Source organism: Coturnix japonica, chromosome 8 (genome assembly GCF_054131305.1).
Source record: "Coturnix japonica strain WE chromosome 8, WE-NBRP24, whole genome shotgun sequence".
NCBI lineage: Eukaryota > Metazoa > Chordata > Aves > Galliformes > Phasianidae > Coturnix > Coturnix japonica.
The window spans coordinates 5769438-5797352 of record NC_140670.1 but is presented as its reverse complement, the minus strand read 5'-3'; the positions used below and the strand labels follow the sequence as shown (position 1 = coordinate 5797352).

General features: G+C 42.1%; 2 protein-coding genes across 12 annotated transcripts; one reads left to right on the top strand and one right to left on the bottom strand.

Annotated features, from left to right (window-relative positions):
- Nucleotides 1–488: 488 nt before the first annotated feature.
- On the top strand, nucleotides 489–27915 carry GPRIN2 (G protein regulated inducer of neurite outgrowth 2). 11 transcript variants are annotated; one of them, XM_085553878.1, is made up of 8 exons: nucleotides 489–627; nucleotides 1460–1514; nucleotides 2055–2145; nucleotides 5471–5586; nucleotides 5721–5787; nucleotides 6519–6668; nucleotides 9647–9730; nucleotides 24637–27915. In XM_085553878.1, exons 6-8 carry the CDS (start codon nucleotides 6634–6636, stop codon nucleotides 26456–26458), a joined length of 1941 nt encoding a protein of 646 aa, XP_085410004.1. In that variant the 5' UTR covers nucleotides 489–627; nucleotides 1460–1514; nucleotides 2055–2145; nucleotides 5471–5586; nucleotides 5721–5787; nucleotides 6519–6633; the 3' UTR covers nucleotides 26459–27915. The 11 variants fall into 11 exon arrangements, with proteins under 11 accessions (XP_085410004.1, XP_085410003.1, XP_085410006.1 ...); XM_085553877.1 differs by lacking the exon at nucleotides 489–627 and having other exon boundaries at nucleotides 1374–1514; XM_085553880.1 differs by lacking the exons at nucleotides 489–627; nucleotides 5471–5586 and having other exon boundaries at nucleotides 1374–1514.
- SYT15 (synaptotagmin 15) lies at nucleotides 2372–8999 on the bottom strand. The gene is made up of 8 exons (XM_015866055.3): nucleotides 8875–8999; nucleotides 6085–6283; nucleotides 5386–5528; nucleotides 4845–5140; nucleotides 4265–4435; nucleotides 3676–3796; nucleotides 3254–3430; nucleotides 2372–2922 (listed from the first exon to the last, which is right to left on the bottom strand). The coding sequence occupies exons 1-8, from the start codon at nucleotides 8879–8881 to the stop codon at nucleotides 2786–2788; spliced, it is 1251 nt and encodes a 416-aa protein (XP_015721541.2). The 5' UTR covers nucleotides 8882–8999; the 3' UTR covers nucleotides 2372–2785.

The window sequence follows — 27915 nt, the reverse complement described above, 5'->3', positions numbered from 1 at the left end:
CAATCAGATTTAGAAATTAGATGGATTGTTTTTAATGTCTTAGAAGACACAAACGAAATACACTGTCATTAAAAGGCCGAGTAAATGATGATGTTACTTGACTTCATAAAGCAACAATATGATGACTATTACTCTGAAAGTGATCAAATACATAGGTTGTGATCTCAGTATTCTTCTCTGATGTATATTTTCCTCTTATTGGAAGCAGTACAAGCTGTAGGGTATAAATCATATTTGCTATATTCACTTTTATTATGTTCTTGCACGTCTTTACCTATGTTGTTTGCAGTCAGTGTTTCTAGGTAATGCTTCCACTATCCACAAGCATCCTTAGATGCATTCTCAAAAATGCGGACTTGATGAGAAAGGGAACATCCTTTAACCCTCCCCTTTGGACCCTTCTGGTTTAATCCCTGGCTAAAACAAGACATCAATTACGTTAGAAAAATTCTAATGACTGTTTAACATCCCCTCAGTGTGCAGCCTCATGAGGATGGTTTGATGACTTTGGAAGGAAGTTGTGCCATCTGGATTGCTGAACTACATGCATCTAACTGCTGAGTTACATGCATTGTGGTTGTGTTGCTGGCTAACTTGGACCTCGTTCTCTTCTCATGATACTTTCAGGTTACTCTATCTCTTTTAATAGTGTCCGGTCGTAAATCTGGTCTATAAATGTAGCAGTGTAGTTCAGTGTGAGTTTAATTCACTGTAATGCTGTAGCTGTGATTCTGATTTTTGCTTTAATTCTTCCTTGGAAATTGTAAGTCCCAGTGTCTTAGGTTTTTCACTTTCGACTTCATTCCATGCATTCCAGATTGGAAGTCATTGCTTTATCTTTATGTGCTACTGTCTGGCATGGGATTCTCCTTCCCAGGAGCCATCTGATCCCTGACCATCTGTAACACTGTTCCCTTTCTGTTACATCAGGATGCTGTTTTTAGAATGTTTTATGTTCGGAGCAGGTAGTCGCCAAATAAATGCATCTGGCCTCTCAGTCCTTCACATGGAGGAAGGAGGGACTAATAGAGGTGACTGATCATTCGACTTAATAAAAGACTAGTGTGAGAAAAACCTTAATTAGCAAAGAAGTTATGTTAGAGTATGATGTACAGATAAATGTTCTGGCTGAGTAGTGGTGGGGTTTCTTCTCTTAAAACAAGAGTGCATCTTTCATTCATTTATGCTCTAGAACAAGTAAATTACTGCTCACTGCCCCTCAAAGGAATTGTTTTTCCATGAGTACATGATAGCGTTATTGCAGAGCTTCAGAAATTCTGAAGCTCTCAATACTCTCAATAATGAAAGTACTGAGGAAAGTGTCACATTTTGTATCATTTTACATCTCTTTCCTGCGTGTTTTTTGAGGTGAGGGTTTTCTGTTGGTGTGACAACAGAGCTGCATTCTAATACCTTATTTAATCATGTCTTTTTCACTACTGGAACAACTGCTGTGCAGGAAGAGTCAAAATGGACCTTTCTCATTTATTTTGCTTGAGAGACAAAGTACACTGGTAAGTGCATTTTAATATTCTTCCATTATTTTTGGAACTGAATATGAACTCTGAGCTGTTGATATCTACATGTACAGGAGGCACAAAAAGGCTGTTAATGCAATGCCTTATTTTATTACTTGGAGCATACCGTATATCAAATCAGATATGTGAACAAAAGCCTGTTGTTTCCCTCTCCAGAGATATTTATGTTAATTGGTGCTGTAGGTTATGTGCGTCTTCTTGCACAAACTAGTCAGCATAACTGCATGAAGCATCTTCAACAGTTCTGATGTAACAAAAAATATTGGTAGCATTTGAATCAAGAAAAGGGACAATGTTTTTGGTTAAACTGCTTTATCGTAGTAATACGATTAGCACTGTGTATGTATAGATATACATATATGCTTAACTTTCTTTCCTAGATCAAACATAATGCATATTGCATAAACTTTCAGTGGTTTTGTAGTTAAATTTAGCTTTGGGGCAGTATATTCATTTAATGGAGATGTAATAATTTAATATTTGACTAAATTCTAACAGCTGCACTCTTATATCCAGCAGTGTAGCAAGACAGACTGAGGATACCATTTAACGTTTCAGATGGGCGACCAGGAGAAGAGGAGTGTTGTGTCTTAGCAGTTGCTCTCAGGTATATTTTCATTCATTATATTTTCCTGTAGACAATGAGAAATGGAAAGGATGTTTTTAATACTGAATTAACATACTTGGTTTGAAAGGAAACTGACTTGATAGTAAATATGGTTCTCTTGGAACATAATTGTATGAAATTGTACAGAATGCTTTTTTGCAGTAACCTATCTGGTTTATGACTGTAGGGTGTAGAAGGTGTGAAGGTCAGGACCACAGTGAATAGCTAGGAAGAGAAGAATTGTATTTATTGCGAGATAAATTAATTGCTTTGAATTACGTTACAGAACAGTATTAATGAGTGCAGAAAACTACCACTAAAACAAACATACATCGTAAGGGCTTGTACCAATTGACTGTGTTCTATGTAGGAATGTCCATACTAGGTCAAACCTTAATCCATGCTCTGTTTCCAGCAGAGAGATCTGGGGAGATGTCCAAGGACAGGTTGGAGCTGGGTTCCAGACTACTGGGGGCCAAGTCTTCTGACTGGGTTTGGAGAAATAAAGAATATCCTTTTATTCCTGCCTGCTTAGGAGTGTTAACTGTTGGAAGGTTTTGTACCCTTTATCATTAGGTTACAAAAGGCAGTGAGAGCTTCTCCATCTTATGTGTGTCTTTTGTCCATAGAGTGATGCTCTTTAAGTGCTGTAGCAGAGAGCATGCCACTGTTTGACCAGTTCCTTAGGCTTGCTGATCATTTCATTCCAGTGTTCTAGTTCTTTGCCCCGGCTGTACATGAATGGCCCAACTACAACACGCCCCAGCACATGTGTATCTGGAGGGGAAAAAAAGAAAACAGTTAGTAATTAACACGTATATGTAATATAAATTAAGATCTTAACCTTTATTTCTCTAAGAAAGGCATATTCTGAAAACTAATTTTAAATCCTTCTTTTTTTTCCTTTTTTACTGAAGAATCTACACTTGATCTCTGTGATAATTAAAATCACTGCTCATCTTCCAAATTTGATTAGAAATTGTAAATGGCTTAAAAATAGTTGGAGATGGGGGGGTTTATATGCATAAGCATTCACTGATCATACTAAGTGGTTTTAATCCTCTATGCAACGTAATAAGAGATTTGACAACTGTAATATGTAGCTTACTTTGTTTAGTGTTCTGGAGCACAGATAGACTCAGGCTTGCTGTATCCAGCTCTGTCTGATTTGCCTTGAAACTGAAGGATTCGTGATACTCTGGATTGGGAGATCCAAGAACAGCTGCTGTCTTTTTACTTCTGACTAACTTATTATGGTTCATTAAGGAGACCTTGACATAGACACCTTGTGGAGGGGAAAAAGAAATACATGCATTGCAGTGGAAGGAAAACTATTAAAAACCAAAGCCAAAACACAGCAGAACTGAGTTATCGAAATCTAATTACCCCAGTAACAAAATGTGGTTTGTTTTCTTTCAAATGACTGTTTATATGTTCTATTGAAAGTCACTCAGCATAAGCCTGGGTGAACTAATAAGGAAGGAACAGATTGGAACAGGAATTATGGAGGAATTATGAAGTGACACTTACTGACAGCATGGCTCTCATCCTGGAGCTTTAATCCCCTTGCCCTCAGAACCACCACAGAGAGACGACCCAGGTAGTCATTGTAGCTGAGGGAGAACTGGATATCACCGTACTCTGAGGGAGTCTTGGAAAGCAAAATAGTATTCATCAGAAGTCTTAAAAACTCCACATGGATAAATGGAGGGAGCGGGCTGTTTCTTCCTGCTAGTGCTTTCTGTTACACCAAGGCAGCAAATAGTGATGGCTTTATGCTGTTGTGACACTTGATAACACAGGTTAATCAGCCTTCCTGAATCTTCCTTCCTCTTGAACTTTTTCTGCTCTTACAGTTTCAAAACAGAAGGAAATAACATGAAGTACTTTCTCATGCAACTATATCCTCCTAACCCATCTGACTCTGAACAGTTGGATAATATCCCTACAGCTGCTTTGGGGCTGCAGGTTCATAACAGGGGAACTTGAACTCCAAATAGTTATCAAACTTCAGCATCTAATGTATTCAATCCAACGTACTTCTGTCATACGTGTACCCTTCCAATACTTGCAAGAGGAGAGAAATTCAACAACGCCAAGCAGCCTGCTGTGTACCTACCTCTAAGTTTTCTTTCTCCAGATCTCTCCATACAACTACTTTGCTGTCATCAGTTAAGGTTTCATTTTTCAGTGGGAAGATGACTTGGCCTAGGAGGTGGTGGTGCTTCTGCTTATCGACATGATAAACCAGAAACTTCAGAGTCCTCTGAAGCAAGGTTTTACTAGAAACCTGTACGGGAGAAGGAAGAAAATAATAGTAAGCTATTTGAGACTTCTGGGGTTCTAGCATCTAGTCTACTTTCACTGTAAAGAAATTAAAAGCTATAAAAACTTTGCTATAAGTTTTCACTGGACGTCTAGAGCTGCTGGGCTGCTTTGCTCAGCCATAGTTCAGGCTACCATTAGCCTTCCTAGGACAAGTTCTGGAATCCCTAATTTTGATGTAGACCACAAGTGAGGCTGGTTCTGGAGCCACAGACTTGGGTAGGTAGCTTAGAGTCTCCAGGAGGCCCAGTGATAAATTGCACCTCCAGTGGAGATGCTTGTATCTTGGTAAAAGTTGGTAGAAAAATCACTTTCACAAAACATGTGAGATAATATTTGCAAACAAAAGGCTGCTTTATCTAAAGCACGTGTACCTGGAAAACAAAGCTTTCATCAAACTGTGGATTGAGGGTTTTACGCTTTATTTTAGACTGCAAGTAGCATCTTTCATCAGGCAGCAAGTAGACTTTCACAAATGGACTGCAGGAGTCAGCAGGAGGCTGCAGCTTTCTGGCTTTTATCAAGGAGATGAGGAGCCTTTCTGATGCTTGCTTATATTCTATAGAGAACCAGAGGCGGCCAATGTTGCCTTCAGGAAAATCGGTCTCACTCGTGTCTTCAGGGAACTTGTACAGCTCAGGGTTAACGGTCCCTACAATGTAAGCTCCAGCTTCACAAGATAAAAAGCATCAACATGTTAGTTTCAAGACTGTTGCAGGCATTATTATAACCACTGCTGTGCTAAGGAAATCACATTGATCAATCTTTCCATAAACTTGGGATCTGAATTACTTTTCCCTCAAATCTGGAGTAGTTGTAGGCTTCTACTGTTCATACTATGTCTGATATGCCTTCAATGAACATGCTCCATAATCAAGCTGCCCTTCCAAAAGTTGTAATTTTGAAATGTCATACCCAAAGAATGAAATGATGACCGTGGCCCAGACTGAGGAGTCATGCAGGAGTTGTTGTCTTCTTGGATTTGTTCTTCATTTGTCAGGTGAATCCAGTCTCGCCCATGCAGTGTTGGTGGAATTATGAATGGAACGCTTTTGGATCTGCTCAAGACATCAACAGCTACTGATTCTTCTAGTTCAAATACAGAAACCAAACTTGGTAACAGTAATATGGTTACTTATCTCAGATTAAAAAAAAATAGAGTAAATATCCTTGTAAATAACACTGTAACACCAAGGGACCTCAGATCTCATGCCTTCACAGATCCCTCACCTTTCTTTTTTCTCTTTTAGAATTAAGCTTTCAAAGAAAATGAAGAACTAACTGCAGCTTCTTGTTTTAAAGCTTCAAAGCCTTGCAGTAAGTAAGAGAGTTTCCTTTCAGAACTGAAGTCCTTATTCTAAGTTTTAGTATTCTTCTTTTGAAACTACCAGGGGCAATATAGACACCTGGGCTGTATTTGTCTATATAACAGATAAAGCTATCCATGCAGTGATAACACTCCACTATACCACCTTTTACACCAATTACAAATAGTCATTGCATTTGTACCTTTAGAAAAGAACAAAGCAGAACATAAATAATATATTTAATCAGATGGCGGCTGATTGAAATTCACCAGGTTAAAATGCCTACTTTAAAAAGGAAATAATATACCTTGTGCTTTTTGGTTGGATTTCAGGAGCTGACTGATCTTGCACAATGGCGCTCACAGGTGTTGTTTTGTCAGGATTAGGGAGCTCTTCATAAGAATATACGAGGCAAAGCTTCTTCCAGAGCAAGTATGCAGTTATTCCAATGAGAACAAATAGAAGGATCCCTACTGTTACACCTCCAGCAACAGCAACTACTTGTTCTGTTCAAACAGAAGCACACAAAGCAGCATAGCAGGGTCAAAGTTATGCACTTTTTGGAGGCTATTCTCTTCCCGCTACAGTGATGGGAGCTGAATTAGGATCAGCTGAGTACTGTGCAGTGATTGAGCTTAGCTCAGTCCTGTTTAGCTCTCAGGGTCTCCTCTGGAATCACTGTGACAGAACCCTGGTGTTCTCTCACAGCTGATACTGACTTTCTCTCTTCTCTGGTTTTAGGGTGCAGACTGGTGGTGGAGAGTCAGATCTGAACCTGCTTTGGACATTGGCTGCCACCAGTGAGTAATTTCCTACAGTGTCCTACATTTCCCAGTGTCCTACAGCACAGCAGCACATGGGCTACCTTTCCCTCAGGGCAGCATTCCTAAGGTAAGAAGATGACTGCTGCTCTTCTGTTTGTTCATGAGCACCAAGGCATTAACTTGAACTGTTTTCTGCACCTCTCTGATGAAAGGTTCTTGCTTTTTCATCTTATTTCTAACTATTCATGTTGCACCTTTTCCATCCTTGCCTCTTTGAAGTACTTAAGTACTTGAAAACTGACCTTGACCTTGGTGTGCTTATAGACAGCATAATTCAGCATAGGCTAGGAATACTTAAATAGAACTGAGTAGTTCTTCTATGTTAAAGCTATGTATTATAGCTTTATATAAAGCTATATATATATATAAAGCTATATCTATGTATAGATACGACTCATCTGGTAGAGGTGTATGTGCTTATGGTTTGTTCCATCCTTGTTCTGTCTGTGCTTGGCAGATACCTTGCTGTTAGTCACCTTTACATGGCAGTAAAAATAAAGGCACTACAAACACAACTCAGTCACTTGTAGCAGTTCTGAATAACAACTTCAAAACGAGCAGTATAGAAGCAGGCTGCATGTGCATGTATTGCTGATCTTTCCTCTGTTACCACGTGGCAGTGGGTGATACGGGATGTCCTTCAGCTACAGAACACTTATGTAAATACTTTGCTGTAAAATTAACTTGGCCACAGTGCCACCAAGGCCTTTCTCCCATCCTATCTTGTTTTCCTGCCTTTGGTACAATCACAAGAGCCAGCTTGAGCTCTTTCTTTTTTTCCCAGCTCCCCTCCAGGTGTGTATTCCCTTAGCTCTGTGCAGGCACTGGCTGCCTGTGAGCCCATGGAGCAGCCTGCCTGTTTCTGCCTATTCCACAGTGGTGAGCACTTCGCTGTGCCTTCCTCCAGGCTGGATACACTTTGGTATTTAGCCAGGCTTATTAGTGCAGTACTCAACAACTGCCTGTTTGATATGAGTTAATATTAACGTGAGGACAAAACTGGTTACACTATACTAGTAACTCAGTTTGCTTTTATAAGAATGCACAGTATGAGGAAATATGTAACAGATGCAGCCCTGAGCACAAAAAGTATAGAATCATAGAATGGCCTGGGTTGAAAAGGACCACAGTGACCATCTGGTTTCCACCCCCCTGCTATGTGCAGGGTTGCCAACCACCAGACCAGGCTGCCCATTGCCACATCCAGCCTGGCCTTGAATGCCCCCAAGGATGGGGCACCCACAACCGCCTTGGGCAACCTGTTCCAGTGTGTGTGCTCCTCTTAGGTTTACAGGGCACCCTCAAGTGTGTCTTCAGGCAGGCAGCCGATAGATCTATAGCTTAGAAAGCCTGATGCAGAAAAGTGCTTTAACAGAGAGCTGAGGTGTGCTGTGATGCAGCAGAGTACAGCAGCTGTGCCCTGATTTTGAGTAAAAAAAAGTGAGTTCCTGATCTCTTCTTTCATGAATTTGATGTCCTGAATTTGTTCAGTGCCAAATAAGTATTTCTAAGCCATTCTCGGATGGTATGTCCAGTTCTGCTTTTCTAGTTGTTGCACCCATTTCTGTACAGCTGCCTGGGATTTAATGAGGGCAGGCAGAATTTGGCTCATATTCTTTATTTAGTCCATCTGATCAGATCAGAAACAGAACCAATGGTTTAGAGCACAATGTAGCCCTGCTCACAAAGCCAACCTCTGAAATAAGCTAAATCCATTGTGTGCCATGACTAAGTATGTGTCCTCTAATCTGTCATCATGAGCAGTTGATGTATTGTGTTGTGCTGTGGCATGGGATCATGATCACAGCAGTGATGGAGCCGACCTGCTGGCACAATGCTCTGCCTGCAGTGGGGCTGTGTGCTTCTCTGGGTGCTCTGAGCCATTCTCACAATGCAGGGTAACACTGGTGTGTACCTTCTGTCTCTTTGGGTCTGGGCTCCTTTTTGTCTAGCATCTGTTTTTTAATAAGCTTGACTTGAACTCCTCTCTAAGCCTTTTGGGAGGGTGGTCAGGTGCTTCTCCATCACAGCTTGGAATCCCCATATAAGTACTCAGGTTTATCAATATTTCAGCTATTAACATAGGCAGAGCCTAAGCCAATTAAGTGGTGGGGTGACCTGTTTGTCTGGCTGCTTGTGGCCAACCTGGGGGCAGCCCTGCAGCTCCCGTCTCCATCTCCTCGGCAGCTGTCTGTTTTCTACCCCCTGCTCTCCCGAATCCTCCTCCTGGCCCCTGCCAACCCGCCCACCCCCTCCCGCAGCCCGGCACTTACCGGACATTGGTGCTCGGGCTCCTCACGCCGCTCGCCTCCATCTACCCCGGGAGCTGCCGCCCCCCGCCGGGGGACCGAGAGCGGGCAGCCCCGCCCCGAGGCTGGCTGACCACAACAGGTCCCTTAGTGCTAATAGTCTAATGTTTTACTTGCAAGAAAAATACAACCCAACAGCTTTTAACCAACACATTCACTTGTACACAGCACAGAAGTAGTTCTTTATCCTAATTCCTTCTGTCTGCCAACGTTTGCTTCTTAGTGAATACAGTAACTGAATTTTTACACTGTCTGATAGTGATAGGACAAGATGGAATGGCTTGAAATGAAAAGAGGAGAGATTTTGGTTAGATGATAGAAAGAAATTCATAACTCAGAGGGTGGTGAGGCACTGGCACTGCTGGCCCTGGAGGCTGTGGGTGCCACAGCCCTGAAAGAGTGATCAGCAACCCTTCCCAATGGCTGTGGTTGGAACTGGATGATCTTTAAGATCATCTCCAACCTCAGCCATTCTATGATTGCAGTCATTTATGCAGCACCATTTTAAATTGAAAAGCCAAAGAATGCTTAGAGGAGATGCAGCTGTAGAATCTCAGGCACCAGATAGTTCTAAGGGTAAGAAGTGCCAGCATAGTTCAGTTGGCAGTTTCCTTTTAATGTGTTCTGCTGTAATTTGTTAATATTCTTAAAGTTAGATCAGATTTCTTTCAACGGCAAGATTTCTTTTGATTATTATTATTTTAAATCCAGGTTTTTAAAGTGAAATGCATTTTAGTTCTCCAGCCATCTCCATCACTTCCTTGCGAGTTCTGACTTTCACACTGGTGGCGCCTTCAGCTTTAATGACTCCTATACAGAGGTAGGTTTTGTTTCCCAATTAATATGTGACTAATTTAATTCAGAGTAATGTTTCAGTCAGGGACATAATGGACTTGAATCTGTAGGGAGTGCTAACAGCAAACTGATTACATCAGTATGCAGAAGTATAATGGTGAATGGCAAAAAACAATCAGTACTTTGAATTCCTATAGTGCATTTTATTCACAGGCTCCCAAATTCTGCACCAGCCTTAATTACTAGTAGTTAACCATCGCAAAAACATTTTGACTTAATAGTTATTGTTAACTTTATTTTATAGGTTGCTTAATAACTGGAATCCTTCCAGATTCACACTTGTGTAACAGAGATAAGAATTTCTTCCCACAGTCTGTTGTTGGCCTTGAGCTGACCTCTGGTTCTTGGCTTTAGCAAGATATGGATTTGTCACTGGTTTCATAAAGGAAAATGTGAATGAAAAGTCTCTTCTGTCATAATATATCCTCTGGTGGATCTGTTCTGGGAGCCAGTCAGTGGTTGGGTTCCTTTCTAAAGAAAAGCAAGGGATGGTTGGGAGAGAGAGGGGAGGGGGGAGTATGGGCATTCAGAGGGGATCTAGTCCCCCAGAAATGCTTTCTCCCAGCTTTACTGTAAGCAATTGTTGCCTTGAAGTGCCCTGAGTGTCTCAGGTTGTGATCCAGAACTGCAGGTAAAAAGCAGTCAGGACCAAAACACCAAATCACCAGCTGCCATATTGCTGCCTCTAAAGGGACCCAAGAGAAAGGCAGCCAGGCAGAGAACATGGAGAAGCTGAAACCTAACACAGGGACCCCACTTTGCGTTCCAGCTTTGGTGTTTCATCATAGCCCAGCGAACCCCCTGAATCTGGAGCTGAACCAGAAGTTCTCTATGGAGAGATGGACAGAATTCTCTCTGGACTGGAGCTGCTGGAGGCTGCGGGCCACCTGCAGCTCTTTGGCTCCATCTGCTGGGTTGGTGACTGACCCAACTTCTGGCTCCAACACGTGGATTCAGTGCGATCACAGAATGCGCTGGGAAAGCGTCATGATGTATAAAGGGGCTGTGTATGAAACAGCACCGTGTCTGTTCTTGTCTGTTGCCACAAAAATCAAGGTAAGGAAGGACCAGATCCATTCATAGAACGTGTGGTATTGCACATGTAAATCGTAGTGTCTTCTGTGCACCAAAAAGAAGTCATGAGTTCTCCTAAATACAATTAATACAATGGTATCTGGCCCTCTGTTTGTGTATTTTGCAACCAAGGGGGCTGAAGGGTGGGAGAGAGTTAAAGGTTTTCTTTGGATTCCTGAGACCTATGAGTCAGTGTGTCCGTGAGCAAAGGTTACATAAACTAATGGATTAGAACAAGATTTAGTTGCATAAACACTGTTACTGCATTTCAATCCATCACAGAGTCAAACCTGCAGATTATTGTGGACAGAGCTCGCCTGAGGCTTACAGCCCTTCTCACTGAGTTCTCTCTGGCTCTGGTCATACTTGAAATAGCTCTGTTTCCTTGCCATGGGGCTGCTCGGAGATGTGTGTGTAGTACCTTACAGGTTTGAGTAGTGCATGGTACTGTTGCTCTCGGTGTCTAATTTGGAATGTCATCCCTGTTATATTGGTTGCATAATGATTTTTTCCTCTTTTGTTTAAGCAAGGATTGCTCCTGTTATGAGGGTGAACCAGTAAAGGCAGACACAGAGACTGTATCCAAAGCATCTTCACGTTCCCCTGAATATCCTGAAGCCTTTGTTGTCCATCTGTCTTCATCATGCTCTCTCCCCACACTTCCTAATCTCCCAACTCACCTGAGAGATGTCAGGGAGAACAGCAGAGCAGGGCGCAGTTCAGAGATGGATTTGCTGCCGAAGCCCAGGTAGAGAAATGTTGGTTTAAGAGTGTTGAATGTTCATCCAGAGGCCGTGGGCCACCAGACAAGCACACTGCAATGACTACAAACCAGGCTGTTTGGGTATATTCCAGGTCATATGAGAAAACAGTGCCTTTCTTGGGGCTGCACAGCTTGGTTTTCTTTTAAAGTGGGAAATTACGTTCTGAAGCTGCAGTTCTTTCTTCTCATACAGTGTTTTCTTTGGTACTTTCCCCACCTTCTTGCTAATGCTGTTTCCTCATTTTACATCTGGAAACTGAGGCATAGAAGTTCAAACCTTTATTTGGATGTCTTAGATGTCTGTTTGTCACTAAGCAGAGCCAGCTGTCTCTAGAGCAGGCATTATTCACAGCACTTAGTCCCCAGTATGAGCTACAACCCAGAAAGGACACCAAGACTTCCTTTTTCTATTTGTTGTCCAAAAACCAGTTAATTATTGCACTCATATTTGTGGAAGGTAACTGAGGGCCATCGTTCTGTACACTGATGTGGTTCTGAGCTGTAAAACAAAGTTACTGCCCTTCTCAAAGTCTGATGTTTTGTCCTGTTTGTTTTTCTCTTCTTTGTTTCTGGGCACCTAACAGAACAGATGGGAGACTTGTAACAACACAGAGACTGAACCTAAACATGTGATTAGATTCTCAAAAAGGGCAAAGCTCCTGTGGCACGAGAAGCAGCTTAAAGCTACCCCAGAAGTGGCTGGAAGCATTTTTGCTTGGTTTTGTTTGCTTGCTTATTTGTTTTTTTTTTTCCATGGTGGGTTCTTTTTGTGTGTGTGTTTTCTTTTTCCATGTATGTTTCTATTTATTACTGTTCCTTGCTGGATACTAAGCAACAGCGGAGAACAGCAGTTATGCAAAGGGGGAAGTGAGATCCGGGCAAAGCAGAAGTAAAAGCAGAGTAACGGTCCCTTGTTTTCAGATGATATTCTAGGATTCGTGACATGAAATCTTTGGTTTACACCAAATACGCTTAAAAGAAGCATCTTCTTTGCATTCTCCATCAATTATTGCTCTGTTCCTTTGGCAAAATAAGAGGGAAAGTCTTTGAAACAGATGAGGTTGTTTATACCAGCCTTTTCCTAATTAACTCCTGGACATGTGAAGATACTTTGTAGCTCTAAGAGCTTTTAGGTTAAGCACACATATATATGTGTATATATATATATGTGTGTGTGTGTGTATATTATATATATATATGTGTGTGTGTGTATTATATATATATGTGTGTGTATATATATATATATATATATATAAGCAAATGGTATCCTGGGCTCCATCAGAAGAGGGGTGGCCAGCAGGGACAAGGAGGTGGTTGCCCTTTGTGATGTCCCTGGAGCCATTCAAGGCCAGAGTACGGTTTCAGTAGGGGTCAGCAGTATGTGGAGAGGAGAGCATCCAAATGGTTCTGTGCATAATGAAAGAGGTCTTTTATTGCCTGTGGTGCCTTCAGTTGTTTTGCAGGTTCACACAGGCTGTTCTGCAGTGCTGTTAGTCTTCAAAAGCACTCAGAACTCTTCTACAATGGCACTGTCCAAGAGCTGATCCAAATATGCTGTGACAGGTGACATTCAGGCAAACGAGCAGCGTTATCCACAAGGCAGTGTGCTGTTCCTGGAGGGCTGCGTTGTTCTCGTGGACTAGAATGTGTTTCAGAAATGCATTAAACTAAAACTGACCAGGCTGCAGGTGCGGCTTAAGTGGCTTTGAATCAGCAGGCAGGAAATAGCAGCCTTCCAGGGTTTGCAAACAAAGGCTGCAGACAGAGATATGAGCAAATTGCAAGCAGCACTTTTGTGAGTCAGCTCAGAGAAACACTTCTTCCCTAAAGGAATTCATGCTTGTAGGCTGGAGTTAGCCCAGTGTATCTGAAAGCACCATAGGCTGTTGGCTAATGGTTTCCTCTAACTGTGAACTTGGTTAAAGATAGAAGCAGAATAAACTCTGCAGACTTGGATGTGAGTTCTTTTTATGCTTTTCTCCAATGATAAGTAAAATTAAAAAGCTTCGTACCCACCACAATGTTCTGTGTGCCAATGATATGCGCTGGCATCTGGATGAGAAGCTATGAGATATGGGTTAGTGGCTTGTTGTAGCTACAGTAATGGGAGGACTGTTGGATGAGATGATCTTGTGGGTCCTTTCCAACCTTGTGATTCTATGATTCTAATGACATGTAAGCTGTTCAGGTGACATTTGGTCAGCAATGTCTCTCATTTTGATGATTTCATTGAAAACTGTCAATCTTGGTAGATTCTCTTAGTGGAGAAATATTGGAGGTAGGTGCATATACTGGGTGATCTTGGAGGTTTCTTTAGATTCCTGTGATTCTAGCAGCACTTGCAAAGCTCTATATTATTGTGGGGAGTTTGGGCTTCCAGGAACCAGAAAAGGAGTGCTCTGGAACAGCTGGGTTCAAGGTACTTCTGTTTCTAGCCTTGCAGGGTGCGCAAGGTCAGCACAAGCAGCTGACTTGAAATGCCTACTCTGCTTCATTGCTGTAATAAACTTGTCAAGTGAAATAAAGGCAGAAAGCTGCTGCTGACCTAGGCATGGCTTTTAACCCCTGAAATGCCTTCTGACCTGCAGCCAAAGGGAGGTATTGCTCAGTGTGTGTGTTTATGTGTTATGATCTCTTAGGAGCAAAATCTGATGGCATGTAGAAAATGACTTGGTTTTGGAAGGCTTCAGGCTTCAATCTTTTGTATCCAAAAGCATCAGATGGGGGCGGAGGGTTTTGGCCCCCCTCTGCCAACTGAGTGGACTGTCTGGGGTTCTCCTACCAGAAGAGGACAAGACTGGACAGCAGCAGTGATACAGAACCCTGCCAGTGTCAGGGGGTGCCTCATGAGGAGCAGCAATTTGTGGCACATTGCTTTTCCTATTTCTCTCAGTCAGCTCAAACATTCTGTCTTTGGAATCCATTGGGACAGATTGGTCAGCAGCCCATACCCATACAGCCGGTGTATTTTGGATTTGGGGTGTGTGTGTATATGTGTGATTGCTTTCCTGCTTGTTGTTTATGCTCTAGATTACCAGAGGCAGGGAATGTCTCCAACTAATATTTTCATATTTCCATAAGGGTAGAAATTGAATGCAGCCAGAGTAGCTTGACCCAGCTGCTGGCTCCTCTGTATCCCTCCTTTCCTTTCTCCCTTATTTCTATTCCTTTCCCTCTGCTCCTCCTCTTCCTGCCCCTTTTTACCTCCCCTCCCTGTGCTTCCCTGGCGGCACTGCTGGCTCTGCACAGGCCCTGTTCTCTAATCAGATGAAGCTGCAGGATTATCTCTCTCCCTCCCTTCTGAGCTCCATTTTATTTCCTCTCCAGCCAAGGGGGAGGCAGGAAGGGGCGTCACCTCTAGGCAGAGGAAACCCCATCTCCCTGTCTCCTGCCTTAGATGCTCTCTAGCAATCCCCCCTCCTTCCCCTTATATACTCACCTTAGTGTCAACAGCATCAGGCGGATGAGAGAGCCCAGTTTCCAAAGGAAATCTGAACTCTTTTGGCTTTCATTCTCCATACATTTCTGAGCATCTCTTTTCCATCCCCTCCAAGTAACTTGGACAGGGAAGCTGGATGTGCCATCTCTGAGTAGGGGCAAGGTAAGGACCATGGGAGTCACGCAGTGCCTGTTCTCTCATCTCCTGTAAGGACACTGATTTTCCTGCAGGTCTTTGAGAGTAACAAAGCAGATGAGGGGAAGGGAGAGGAGCCGCACAGAGAGAGAGCCAGGCTTCTGTAAGCGCTGTGCTGGCAGCAGGGGGTTGGCAGCTGGACTAAAAAGCCAAGGGAATTGTAGTTTTCTCTTTTAGTAAAATATGAGATCTACGGCTCAGAACTTCAATGGAATTTAATATAGTTCTGCACATTATGGGGCTTTATTCTGTGCTTGTGTCTTTAGCTGAGGTGTGTATGTATTTGTATTTGTAGTGTAGATTCATCACCCTATTTCTAGATTATGTATGGCTTTATGTATTACGTTTTGGTACTAATCTACCAGATAATGGTTTCTCTTCTTTACCACATGCTGCTTTTTTAATTCCTAAGAGGTTTTATGCATGCATTGCAGTTCCGAACCTGTGATTAAATGTACGAACCTGTGCTGATGCACTTCTGGGTTTGGGGGAAGAGGTTTAAAAGGGGTGGGGAAAGCAAACGTTTATTTCTGCATTCAGAACTTAAAGCGTAGCAGTTGGCTGGGAAGATAACTGCTGGATTTTCTTCATAATACCTCGAGGTTTGAATGAAGATGATGAACTAGTGACTCTGGTTTTGACGTAATTAGCCAACACAAAAGTATCGGTGATTTCCTCTCACCAAGATGTAGAGGACAGTCTGCAAGGAGTTGTTTGCACGTTTAAAGTGAAGCATTAGAACTGCAGTAAGATCTGATGAGTCTGTGTGTCCAATAATTAGGGCTGGGGGAAAGTTTCATTTAAGAGGGTGGATTTGTTGAGTACTTTGTTTTCTATGACACAGCTTAGTCACTCTGTAAAAGCACTGTTCTCTGACTGTAAGGTATTGTTTATATGCTACCCAGGTATTTTTACTTGAGCTGTGCTCTGCAGAGCTGTAGTCAGAGTGTAGATATTGATGCTTTCCTAGGGCTGCACAGACAACAAGAGCACTGAATGCCATACGACACTGTAGTGTTTGAGCTGGCTTATGGTTCCAAATCTAATGAGTATCCATTAGTTAACCACTCCAAATCCACATTTTTCCTTACGTGGCAAACAAAATGATTTTAAAATCAACTTGGAAACCAGAATGTATGAGGGGAAGTGGAACAAACAAGAACCATTATTTATAACTATTGTACTTCTGAACGTTCGTTCTCTCTTGCTTTAGAGCAACGACAAAATGATGTACATCAGAGGTGGCTTTAAAGCACTCCAAATACATAGAAGCATTGGCTATACTGGTCAGATAATGTTATACTTTCTGCAGGATGGTTCTGTACAGAAGAGCAGCAAAATCCTCTTTCTTCAGCAGCTCTGGAGATTAGAGGCTGAATACGAGTATGGAGTATATTCGACCGATCCCTTGCATTTGGATATTGCAAGCTGTTGTACTTGCAATACATTCATTCATTTTCCACCACCCTTTTCCAGCAAATCAGAAACAAATAGAAACCCTGTTGCTATTATTATATACCATGCTTTTATTGTTGCAAGTGACCTTAAAGGGACTGGACTATTCTCTTATTTCCCCAGATAAATCCAAGTTTATCTTTGGAAGCTGTATGCAATGTCTTGCATGTCTGTAGCCCCAGACCAGCCTATTCCCAAGAACAATACAGCATGAATCATAGCCTGCAAATGCTATTACAATTACTCTGTCAGCCTCTTTTTTTTTCCCCCTGCTACTATGAGCAACACCATGGATTTTGTGAGCACTGTTGTTTTGGTTCATTCTTGTGGCTCCATTGTACAGTAATAAGGGAATTACAGGGGAAGAAAATGGGAATAAGAAAAGGATCACTATAATTTTGGCCTTTGCAAAATGCAGGTGGTAAACCACATTACTCTACAAATAGGCGTGTAGAAAGCAGTGTTATGGAAGCTCCTTACACTGCTTTTATTTCTGTAATAGGAATTCATGTTCATGTTCTAAATGAAAATACCATCAGCCACATCTTCGCCAGCTTAGTGTTCAGCATGAGCATTAAGTGCATGGGTTATTTCCAAGTGTTGTTCTGCACCTATGAACCATCCTAAAAAGGATCACCTTTGTAATGACCTATTGCTCTGTGTCATCTTCTGGAGTTATAGCTTACCTCTGGATTTGATACAAAGCAGAGAAAGGAGCGGGAGACTTTCTCCTTCTACAGAATGTTTGCTAATTAATCTTTAGCAAGGGCACACCTACGAAGATTAATGGATTGAGCAGATGTGAGACCTTCATTTGGCTTGCAGAAGCTTTACTCCAGTCAACAATGCGTAAGACTGACAGAACTCAGTTACAAGTTACAACCCCTACAATTCTGTGATTAAAGAATATCTGTCATTTTGCAATGACAATTGAAATTATAGAATGATGGGAAGTGACAGAATCATTCAGTGTTGAAGAGACTTTGGGAGCTCATCTCCTGCAATTCGTGCTCTAAGCAGAGATGGCTATGAGGCTGGATCAGGTTTCTTAGGCTTTTGTCCACATTGGTCTTGAATACGTCAAAAATGCTTGAATGGCAAAGAATTCCTATAACATAGAATAACTTTACATAGTTGGTATCTTGTTGCCAGCAGTTAATAGGAGATCCTTAATGAGTTCTCTTCCAGCTCTCCAGGCAGTACAGGTGGGATCTGCCTTTACCCTGCTGATGAGAGGAACCTGCATTGTCTTTCAGCTCCTCTTTGTACCACAGTATTTGTGTGCCTGACGTGACTAAGTGTTAATAAGGAAGTAGAGGCTACTGCAGCTTATTTTGTGGTTGAAATTAACTAAGAGGAGAAGAACATAAACAAGAGCTCTTGAGGAAGTTCTTCATATGCACTCAAAGTTGAGCTAAAAATTCCAAGTTTGGTCCACTGCTTTTATGTGTCCTGGTTTTTCTCCCTTTGGTCTCTGGTATCCAAGGCTTTGAACAGCATCTTGTGAGTGTAGATCCTGTTCCTCCCAAGTTCTAATGCTTTTCTTCTCCCATTCTTGAGAGATTAGAGGGATGTTCTTTGTTTCTGAAGGCTATAGACAACTGTTGCCTGCTTAGATCTGATTAGACCACAGATTAATTGGGAAAGCTGCTTTTTTTAGACATCAAGTTTTGGTTTAGTAACTATTAGATATGGTGAAATATCAGTTTTGAGAAGGACACGATCTCTGATTGTGTCAGCTCTGCTTATAGAAGTTGTAATGAATCTACTTGCAATAAATCTTGCTGCACAATACAGCTGGTGTTAGCATGTTTATTATCTACATTGTATGATTTACAGCACATAGATGACATCCAATTAAGAAACTCTCGGTTCTGGTGAAACAAAACTACTGTTAATACCAGTTTTATATATTAGGAATCCTTTGTCCTAAGCTTGACCAGATAGGTGAGTTTTCTGCAAGCACAACATGAATTTTGTGCAAAAAGATGCTCTGTTTCAAACCAAATACTAGTAAAGAAAAACCAGAATATGCTCTTCTCGATGTCTAATATCTTTTATCCTGGGATTTTTATAGTGCTCTGCAATCATGAATTAAGCCTTAAATATTTACATCAGGGGCTTCTGCATCTAATCTCTGAGTCACAGATGAGTAAACTGAGTCACAAAGTGAACGACATGCTCAGGGTCATGCTATATAGCAGTAAACAAAGAAACAAGAGGCAGCTGTTTCCTCTTTCTTATCACCAACCATTTTTGATACTATGGGGGTCAGCCATCTTTTGGAATAAGGGATTTGTGGTTCTGTTGCCTTTGGTATGCTGCAAGGCAAAAGAAGTGAGGGTAAACTACTCGGTCTTGTTAGATAGTTTATTAGGTTAAGGTTGTTTAGGCAGGAAGGAGAGTGCTACTACATACCTAAGTTGAATGTACCACTATTGATTGTTTTGATGGGGCATCTTTCAGCCTGTAAAAATGTTCCCTGGACATCACAGATGTTTGGAGAGCTTCAGATTGCTGTTACCTTTGCTTACATCACCACTATTCCTGCTTGTTATTACTGTAGGAATTGCCATCCTTTTGCTAGTAGAGGTGATATGTGGACATTGAAGCTGCTGTGCTCTACGCTAGCAAGTGTTTTTCAAGGCAGGCTTGAGATTTCGTTGTTTGTCACCCTAATTAGCTCTAAAGCTGTGGTTGCTGGCAGTGTAACACAGGGCCCAAATAAATAAGATTATCTAGGAGACAGGGCATATTATGTGAAAGCTTGGCACTTTGGCCACTTTCTTCCCGTCAGCATGCTTGCTAGCTGCCCAAGGACTTGCTTTAAGTGTCAGATGCACCTTAATTTGTCAGAGTGGAGCATCACAGTATTGTAGTGCTCTCGCAATCAGCAGTAACTACCTCCAGTGCTCAATCCTGAAGGCAAAGCTAGGGTATCCATATGGCAGGCAGGCTAAGCCAAGCTGAGTTCATCTCTTTCTGTTGTTGTGATTAAGCTTTCAAGCAAACGACAAAGAAGGTAGCTTGAGTATTTTCTATGGAGACATGTGAATTTGCAGGTGGATACCTGATTTACTCAGCCTGTTTGAGTGGGATTTCACATGTACCAACTTCTGGCCTCATGTAAGCAGGTTACGCTGTACGTTGCAGTAGGTCTGTGTGTACAAGCAGGTATAGTGGCAGCAATGTTTTTCTATAATAATTTTCTATAAAAGGCCAAAATCCTGAGCAGATCTGTCAGGTTTTTTGTGGGATAGATAACTGAACAAAGGGCGGTGGTGAAGAAGATGCACACTTACACAATCTGTCTTGTGGTGGCATCAGGACTGCACCCAACACATGCCTCCCTTGTGATAGAGCGTAGTCCTCTGCTTTCCCATTAAGTTATTTACAGCCCAGTGTGAGTTTCCCTCTTGGGAATTCCATTGAAGTTATCATAAAGATAGCCTTCTTTGCAGTCATATGTCTCAGCATCACCTCCCTTGTCAGCACCACTTTAGAATATAGACTGCTTGTTTTCCTTCTTTTTCTCTTCTCTGGCTCACTCTCTGCCAGGGCCATTTCAGCCTTTTCATTCCACTTGGTTCTGAGTATTGATTTCCTGCCTCCAAGAGCTTAAACTCCTTCAAGTGTGCAGTGATTTAAGCATCTTCATAGCCTGCTTCTATCTAGGGGGTTAGCCTTGTGCTACCCAATTTATCTTTCCTGATTCCATTCAACAGTTGAGTTTTACCCACTTCAGAGGATAAGTACATTAAGAACGACTAAGGCTGATTCCCCAAGTAATGTGTAGCCCGCTTTCATGTCTGCTTGTGACAGATCCCTTCCCTCCTCCCCTCAAATGGCTGAGGGTGGTACATGCTGTTGGCATTACTATTCTGCCTTGAGGTGTTTGGATGAACAGATGTTTAAGCACACTCATCTTTGACATGCTAATTATTTAAGTATCCTCTGCTGAGGTCACTGGTGACCAGGCTGCCCATGTTAACCTCAGGATTTGGGTTCTGTCATCTCGATGCCACACACAGAGTGAACACAGATATCTGTCCTGCATGCTCAGCTTCAGCTGGTGGAAGGAGAAGAAAGCCAGGGCTGAAAACTGTTACCCAAGACTGGCAATAAAAGTGATAGTTAACGTAAATGAAAGAGAAGCTGTGATTAGTCTGTGTGCATTTTGCACTCATAATCTATGCCTTACTGAACACGAAGTGTCTTAACTCCTTCTGCTTTTGTGTTTTCTAGCCTGTCAAATGTACTTATCTTCCTCTTCCTACAAGGGAACTATGGTGCTCACCCCTGTCACCAATGCTTCTTGTGATGCAGGGGAAGTAACAGCATGCAGTCAGGCCTGGAATATCTTCCCAATCACAAACACAGTCTGCACTGATGTGTTTGCACATCTGATCTTGTCTGTAGGTGCCCACATCAGTCTGTTTTGTAGATCTGTCTGGTACTTGGAAATGACCTAGAATATTTAGAGGATGGCATTAGCAGATTTAAGCCAACAAGGCATAATAAATATATAAAACTATTCCAAAATGGAAAGCCAAAAGGAAGATGATGGATTAAAGGTTAAGTAATTGGGGTTTCAGCCTGATTCTTTATTAATCTGGTTGTATTGATTTAGTGTTATTTAGAGAAAGACCTGAAGTTCCTTGATGAGAGCTATCTTTTCCACCATTTCAGTTTCTCCATTTCTTCCTTTCCCCTATTCCTCACCAAGGTAAAATAACAAAGCCACAAAACAACTAATCCCAGATGCTTGAATCTCTAAGCTTTTTAATGTGGCTAATCCTGTTTTGCCAATGCCTTTCGAATGGTTTGACTACCCCCTGCCCAACAGTAGTGATTACTGTCAATGGACCATTTATTTAAGGTGAGAGAAGTAAGGGGGAGATCCTCTGGCTTCATGCTATGACTCAGGGCAGAGCAGACCTTTCTTACCTTGTGTGAGTTACTGGTGATTCTCAAAGCATACAGCCAGGACCAGGTTTTTAGACATCGCCACACTTTGTTTTTTCATTCAGTTGGTGTAAGTCTCTTTAAAATTAGTACAGCTCTAAAAGAAACTAATGGCTTATTGAAAAAGATGGTGGTATTTTTTTCATGCCACTTGTCTTATGGTAAACATCTATTGCAGGAGTTTGGCTGTAGATACTAACAATGAAGGTGCACTGCTTAAAATAGCAGCCCTGTGAATGGACAGCATTGTTTTTGGTACCAAAGGTAACTCAGATGCTTAGGCAGACATTGAGTTTTTTGTTACTCCTGTGTGTGTTGTGTGTGTCGTGTCCCAGACAGATGTTAGTAATATTTATGCCTAACTAACAGCTGCCTCTTAGGTTGTAATGAATGTTCTGCTCTTTTAACCATAAACTGTTTTTGCCTTTTCAAATTTATACCCGTGGTGTCTGTAATAAGATTAAGCAGAGTTAAGAACCTAGATATAGCAGCCTTCTATTCGAGTAAATCTTGTAAGTTCATTAAAATCACACTATTCTCTTGCTACAAAACACGCGTTGTCTTGGAGCATGGTGCCACCGACTAAATTCTGTTTCTCAAATGAAGATGTTATTGTGTTGTGAAATCTAGGATGTGTTTTGTGGATGCCTTGTTTATTATAGCGTCCTTATGAAACCTGCCAGTGCATGAAGGAAAGCAATCGCTACCAAACATGGTGCAGGAGCTAAATACAGTCATACTGGCTTAGGTGGTACTGAAAACCACATGGAAGCTTCCTCTTCACATGGCGCGATAGCAATGAATTACTCTATCTTAGATCCAATTGTGATTGCTGTCAAGATTGTACTTGGAAGTGCTATAAAAGTGTAGAAGTATTTGAAATGATAGTTAGTAATATTTATGTAGGTAACATACGTGATATTTAATGTTCTGAGACTAAATTTACTAGTGCATTAAATAGGTCACAACTTTAATCATAAGTCATAGCAAAATGCATGTTTGTTGCTTTAAAGTAGTTCAGTGGAATTAGTCAAAGCAGCCTAGATTCCCTCATAAGCTATCTGAAGCTAAGCCAAAAATAGTGGATGTTAATTCCATTTCTATCCTAATCCTTTCTCTGCTTGTCTAACAATTTTCTGTATATTCATAACGGGGTTCGTGCTTTATTTGTGCATTCAGGTGCAGATTCCCTTAGCATTTACAAAATGCAATGGCTCTGCATGGCTGTAAAATTACAGTTGAGAGTTTTCTTTGTTTTCTAAATAGCCTAACACGATTCTCACCTGTCCCCAGCCTCTCCCTGCTAAAAACATGCATGTACACACCTAGACATTGATTGGCTTCCTTCTGCTTCTCAGAAGTCATCAGCTGGATGCGATGTGCACAGACTCCTGTTGCAGCATCCCCGGTGTGTGTACACGTGGAGTTGTGCCACCTCTTGTAGGGAGGTACATGGTATGTGCAAAAATACTTGTGTACTCCGGGGTGTCAGCTCCAGCAGTGCACGTGTGAAATGAAGGTATCTGAGAAGACAGGTATGGAACTGCCTGTTAGTGCCAAAGTCTTTGGAAGAAAAGCACTGCATGTGCACTACTTTGCTCAGAGCTTAAGCCACTCGTCTGTTTCTGTAGAGTGGGTGGTCTTTATCTGTTTCCTCCCTGAGCCGATGTTAGCAATCAGTGGGGCTGGATGCTCAGCTGAATTGATGATGTGGTGTAGTGAGTGCTAAGCCATTTAAAAAAGGAGGAAAAAAAGATCTGGGTCAGCAAGCTGACGCAGTTTGACACGGCTGTGTGCTCACTCATGCTAATGCGAAATGTAGTGGGAACATTTTGCTGCAGCAGAGGTCAGCAAAGGCCAGACCTATCAGACGTTTGTTCTTGCATCCATCACGTCCTCACAGAGCCCCATGGGTGCACATCTGGCTCAAGGCTCTGCCTGGTGGTTGTGTAAGGGCTCATAGCTCTTGGCTATGAGCGAGTGACAGGGAAAGCAAGAGGTGGCCTTATAAATGGGGAAGCATTTCAGCTGCCGGTGAAAATGTGACTTTGGATTTCAACATGGTAGAGAAGTGCGTTACTCTAGAGCTGAAATTTACAACACCTCTGGTTACACAGGTTTCTGCAGAAGTGCTGCACAAAGAAGGCATACAGAGATCTTGGCATCTGTGGATATATGCGTGTTTGAACCTTGTGAACTTTCTGAGAGAGCTCTTTGATGCTCCCATAGCCACGTAGCACTTGTGTGCCATGTCTGTTTGAAGCTTTCTTTCACTTGAGACCGAATATGTCTAGCAGGGTTTTCATTAGTAAATATCGTTTCATCTCAATGTGTGTGAGAGCCTTTGCAGGTGTTGACTTGTAAAGAGATTAAATAAAAGGTCTTTGCCTTGCAGACTGCTACGCTCTGGTGTTTAATCCTATTGACTCCTTTGAACTCTTTGTGTCAGACTATACCCATAGGTATAAGTGGCTACAGGATAGATAACATTCTGGAGGAGGAGATGAGGGAAGTGTTTTAAAACTACCCCCTTCCCAGCACGTGCTTCTCTCCTAAGTGTTGAGCATGATTTTGTGAGCGCTTCTGAAATACTCTTAGAATTAGAGCAATGACCAGGCTGCGTTTGGCAGTGCCTCTAGCCCAAGAATCTGAAATTTCATTTCTGGAAAGAAGTGTTGCTTGTGTTGTTATCTCTGGATGCCAGCAGTCAGTGGAGTCCCGCGGGCCAGAGAGGCTATGTGCTGTACCGAGTGGGCTTGCTGCAGTTGGAGTCTATAAATATTACATGAGAAGCCTCTCACTGAGAGTTCTGAATATGCAGCCTTGCCCTCTTGGTCTTATGAGTGAACTTCCCTAAGTCCTGCGGAGACGGTACTTGAGGTTGTTTAGATGAGTATTGCTAATAAGTAGAAAACAAGGTGAACTTTTCTATATTACCTTCTCAAATTGCTTCTTTTTTTCTCCCCACCATTTCTTGCAGATCTCTCCCTTTTGCCATGTCAGCTGACAGCCACCAGCTCCACACTCATTCCCACAAGGACCCGCTAAGTTCTGCTTGTCATGGTCTCTTGAACGTCAACAGTCACCCCTTGTCGAAGAGCTCCTCGAGTCTCATTTGTGCTGGGCATTCAAGTTTGGAAAGGCAAAGCAACAAACAGGAGCTTAAGAAAAGCCACAGCAGCACTGTCTGCCAAACCCTGGGACATGAGAGTGATGCCAGAAGTGTGCCAACTCCTAGATGGTCTTCCTCACAGTCTGGGTTGATGGGATTCGAGTCAGTGGTCCAAACCATGAACGATCAGTCACCCAATAACAATTCACAGAGCAGATCTAAGACTACAAACCATGTTCTTACCGTTGAACAGTCCCCAGCATCCTGGGAAGTGGGTGACGCTAAGATATGTGTAAAGAGCAGTACTGTTGAGAATGTTTCTTCAGCCTGCTTTAAACAACAGCAAAGCATGGATAATATGGATGAACCAAGAGCTGCCCTCCAGAGAAGCCACTCAGACCTAACCTGCAGTTGCAAACTACAGAGTTACATCACTCACATAGAAACCAATGCTACCGATTCCAACCTTAGCTCTTCTAGCAGCGGGCATGGTCCGTCAATGGTGAGGATGTCTTTCCAAACAGAAAGATATGGATCAGAAATAAATGTAAATACATCTCACTATCAAAACCTTGTGACTCATCTTCCAGTGCTACCTATAGACCAAAAAGTACCCACGAATACCTTTGACAGTGGTGGTATTTCACATAATACGACTGTTTACACAGATCCTGGAAGATTTCACAGTGCTGTTCTGGGACCCCACATGCCTGGAAATGGTTTTTCCAACAGGACAATGCTCAGTCAAGCCACTGGGATTATTCATGGTGGTCTGACGTACAGCAATATTCCAAACTCTGTGTATTCGCCAATGGTGATGACAGTTCATAACAATTCTGCAGCGCCCTGTAACGTAAGGCAGGACTCTTGTATGAAAGTAGATGGCACTGTCCCTGCCTATTGCCATTCTTTGCCCATACCATCTATACAGCTTGTTCCGCGATTGGTGTGCTCAGTTAGCGAGTCGGGGAAGGAGCAAGCATCACCTGACTATTTTCATTCCTTTTCCACTTCGGACATTCTGAGCTATCCTAAGCTTGTGTCTTCAGTAAGTGAATCAGGCCTGGATGCCAAGAGAGTCCTGAAGTGCTGTAGCGTTCCTGGAGAGCAACTACATCACGCTCAGCAGGAGAGAGCTTCTCCAGAAACACAGGCTGCTTGCGTTGCTTTTAGCAGCCAGCAAACGACTGACATAGCAATGAAAACTAAAGATATGTGGACTATGACCTCTGCGAATGATTTAAACAAGGGACTGAAACCAGCTCTTGAGCGTAGAGATGCCGAAGTACAAACTCTTCCGACCATGGAATGCAAATCTGTTGCGACAAGCCCGGCGGCTGCAGCAGAAAGTCACTCACATGTGTTCCCAGAGGTGAACTTGGAGCAAGACTTGGAGGCCCCGAAGTCTCCAGTACGGGAAGTGAGGTGGGATGATGAAGGAATGACCTGGGAAGTGTATGGGGCATCTGTGGATCCAGAAGTCCTTGGTTTAGCCATTCAGAAACATCTTGAGATTCAAATAGAGCAATTCCAGACAGAGCCTGTCCAACAGACTGGGAAAAGGAATGAAGATTCTCTCAAGAAGGATCCATCTTGTGACAAAATGGGGAAGAAAAGGCCGTTCAGAACAGTGATGCACTCTCTGAGATATCCGAGCTGTTGTGCTCGTTCAAGTACTGCAGTGGAGTGAGCATAGCTCTAGGACGGCCACAGCCACGTTGGGGCTTTTTTGTTTGTAAATTGTAAATAAATGCTGTTTCTCAAGTGTTAACACAGTACACGTGGGCAATCTGCTTGCGGATAAGTGGAGAAAGTTCAGTGGCCATCAAAGAGCAAAGCATGGAAAAACCTACAATTGGGCTATGGGACTGGGGGCGTACGGTTGTACCTTCAGCATGCCATCTGGTTGTGTTGACTGTTTTTAATGTAGCACTCTTATTCTTCTATGTTAATTTTACATCGTACTTCAAGGAATTAGATTTATTTTATAAATGATGCGTCTTTTAAAAATGATGTTGAATTTTTTCAGTATTTTCTTGATTTAGGGGCTAGGAAACAAAGCTAGAAAATGACTCTAATACAAATTCTTAGCTTTCCACCCTACTCCCCAAGTTTTGGAATTCATTCTGCTGTTAATTTGTGCTAATACCGACTATAAACCCAATTGAACTGTAGATAAAATGACAGACTAGTACAATACTATATTACAGATGATGGTAACTTTTGCTAAACAATATAATTTCAGTATTAGTAGCCAGAATTCATCCCTTTGCAAGATGGTGTGTCGTTGGAGGATGCTCCTGCAACTTCCATGTAGTAGACGAATTACAATCTGAACGTACAGATGTGATGTTTACCAACTAACGCAGATGTAAAGTATTACCAAAGATGACCCGTGTTGTGTGAATTACTTCTTGAATGCTTGTTTTCTGAAACAAAGGCTGTCCATATTAGTCTGCCATGTGATCCTACTCTACAGATTGCATCTAGTCTTTGCCTGTCTTGTGTTCCCAGTCTGCACTGAAGTGGGACTTTGTGTCTTTACCAAAGTACAGCTAAAACTAAGATTGTTCCTTCTGAGTGCCTTGGACACACGGGCAGTTTCAAGAGTTACTTTTTCCCCCCATAAACAAGTTAGAAAAAAATCCCAGTGAAAAACTTCAGTATAGCATAGTGCAGAACCTATTTGAGCTGAAAGATTGGTCAAGGAAGCTGTTGGTAACATAAGTAGAGTTTGCATGGAAGCATTTTCTATACCTTTGAATATTAAAAGACAAGACATACAAGTGGAGATCTAGAAGAAATACTGCTCATCTGAATGTTAACTAGTGGGTGACATGTTCTATTTCTGCCATGGATGCCCCTTCAGAAGAATTTGGGTTCACTGTGTGTTCTCCAACAGAAATACAGTCAGCGTGTACATGAAGAATTCTTAATGATAGATCTCTGTTCAAGTGTTTCTCTTGTAAATGTGACAACTCTCTCTCTGTTTTTGAATGCTTTCTAACTTATGAAAATCCAAATTGGTTACGTTTTATTTTGAAATCGAAATAAATTTGCAGCAGGTTTATAACCGAGTGGGGAGCTTCTCAAAAAGAAGAGTAAAATCAGTGTGTATTGGTTTAAATAAAAACCTCCTATAGTGAA

What these genes read in the sequence shown, in the direction of transcription:
- SYT15 (XM_015866055.3), bottom strand. An exon ending in GTCATCATTTCATTCTTTGG is followed by an intron (nt 5,141 to 5,385) that starts GTATGACATTTC and finishes TATCTTGTGAAG; the next exon opens with CTGGAGCTTACATTGTAGGG. An exon ending in TGGAGAAAGAAAACTTAGAG is followed by an intron (nt 3,797 to 4,264) that starts GTAGGTACACAG and finishes TTGCTTTCCAAG; the next exon opens with ACTCCCTCAGAGTACGGTGA.
- GPRIN2 (XM_015866046.2), top strand. Translation starts at nt 10,597, where the DNA reads ATGGAGAGATGGACAGAATTCTCTCTGGACTGGAGCTGCTGGAGGCTG. An exon ending in CTGTTGCCACAAAAATCAAG is followed by an intron (nt 10,822 to 11,369) that starts GTAAGGAAGGAC and finishes TGTTTAAGCAAG; the next exon opens with GATTGCTCCTGTTATGAGGG. An exon ending in GATTTGCTGCCGAAGCCCAG is followed by an intron (nt 11,588 to 24,636) that starts GTAGAGAAATGT and finishes CATTTCTTGCAG; the next exon opens with ATCTCTCCCTTTTGCCATGT.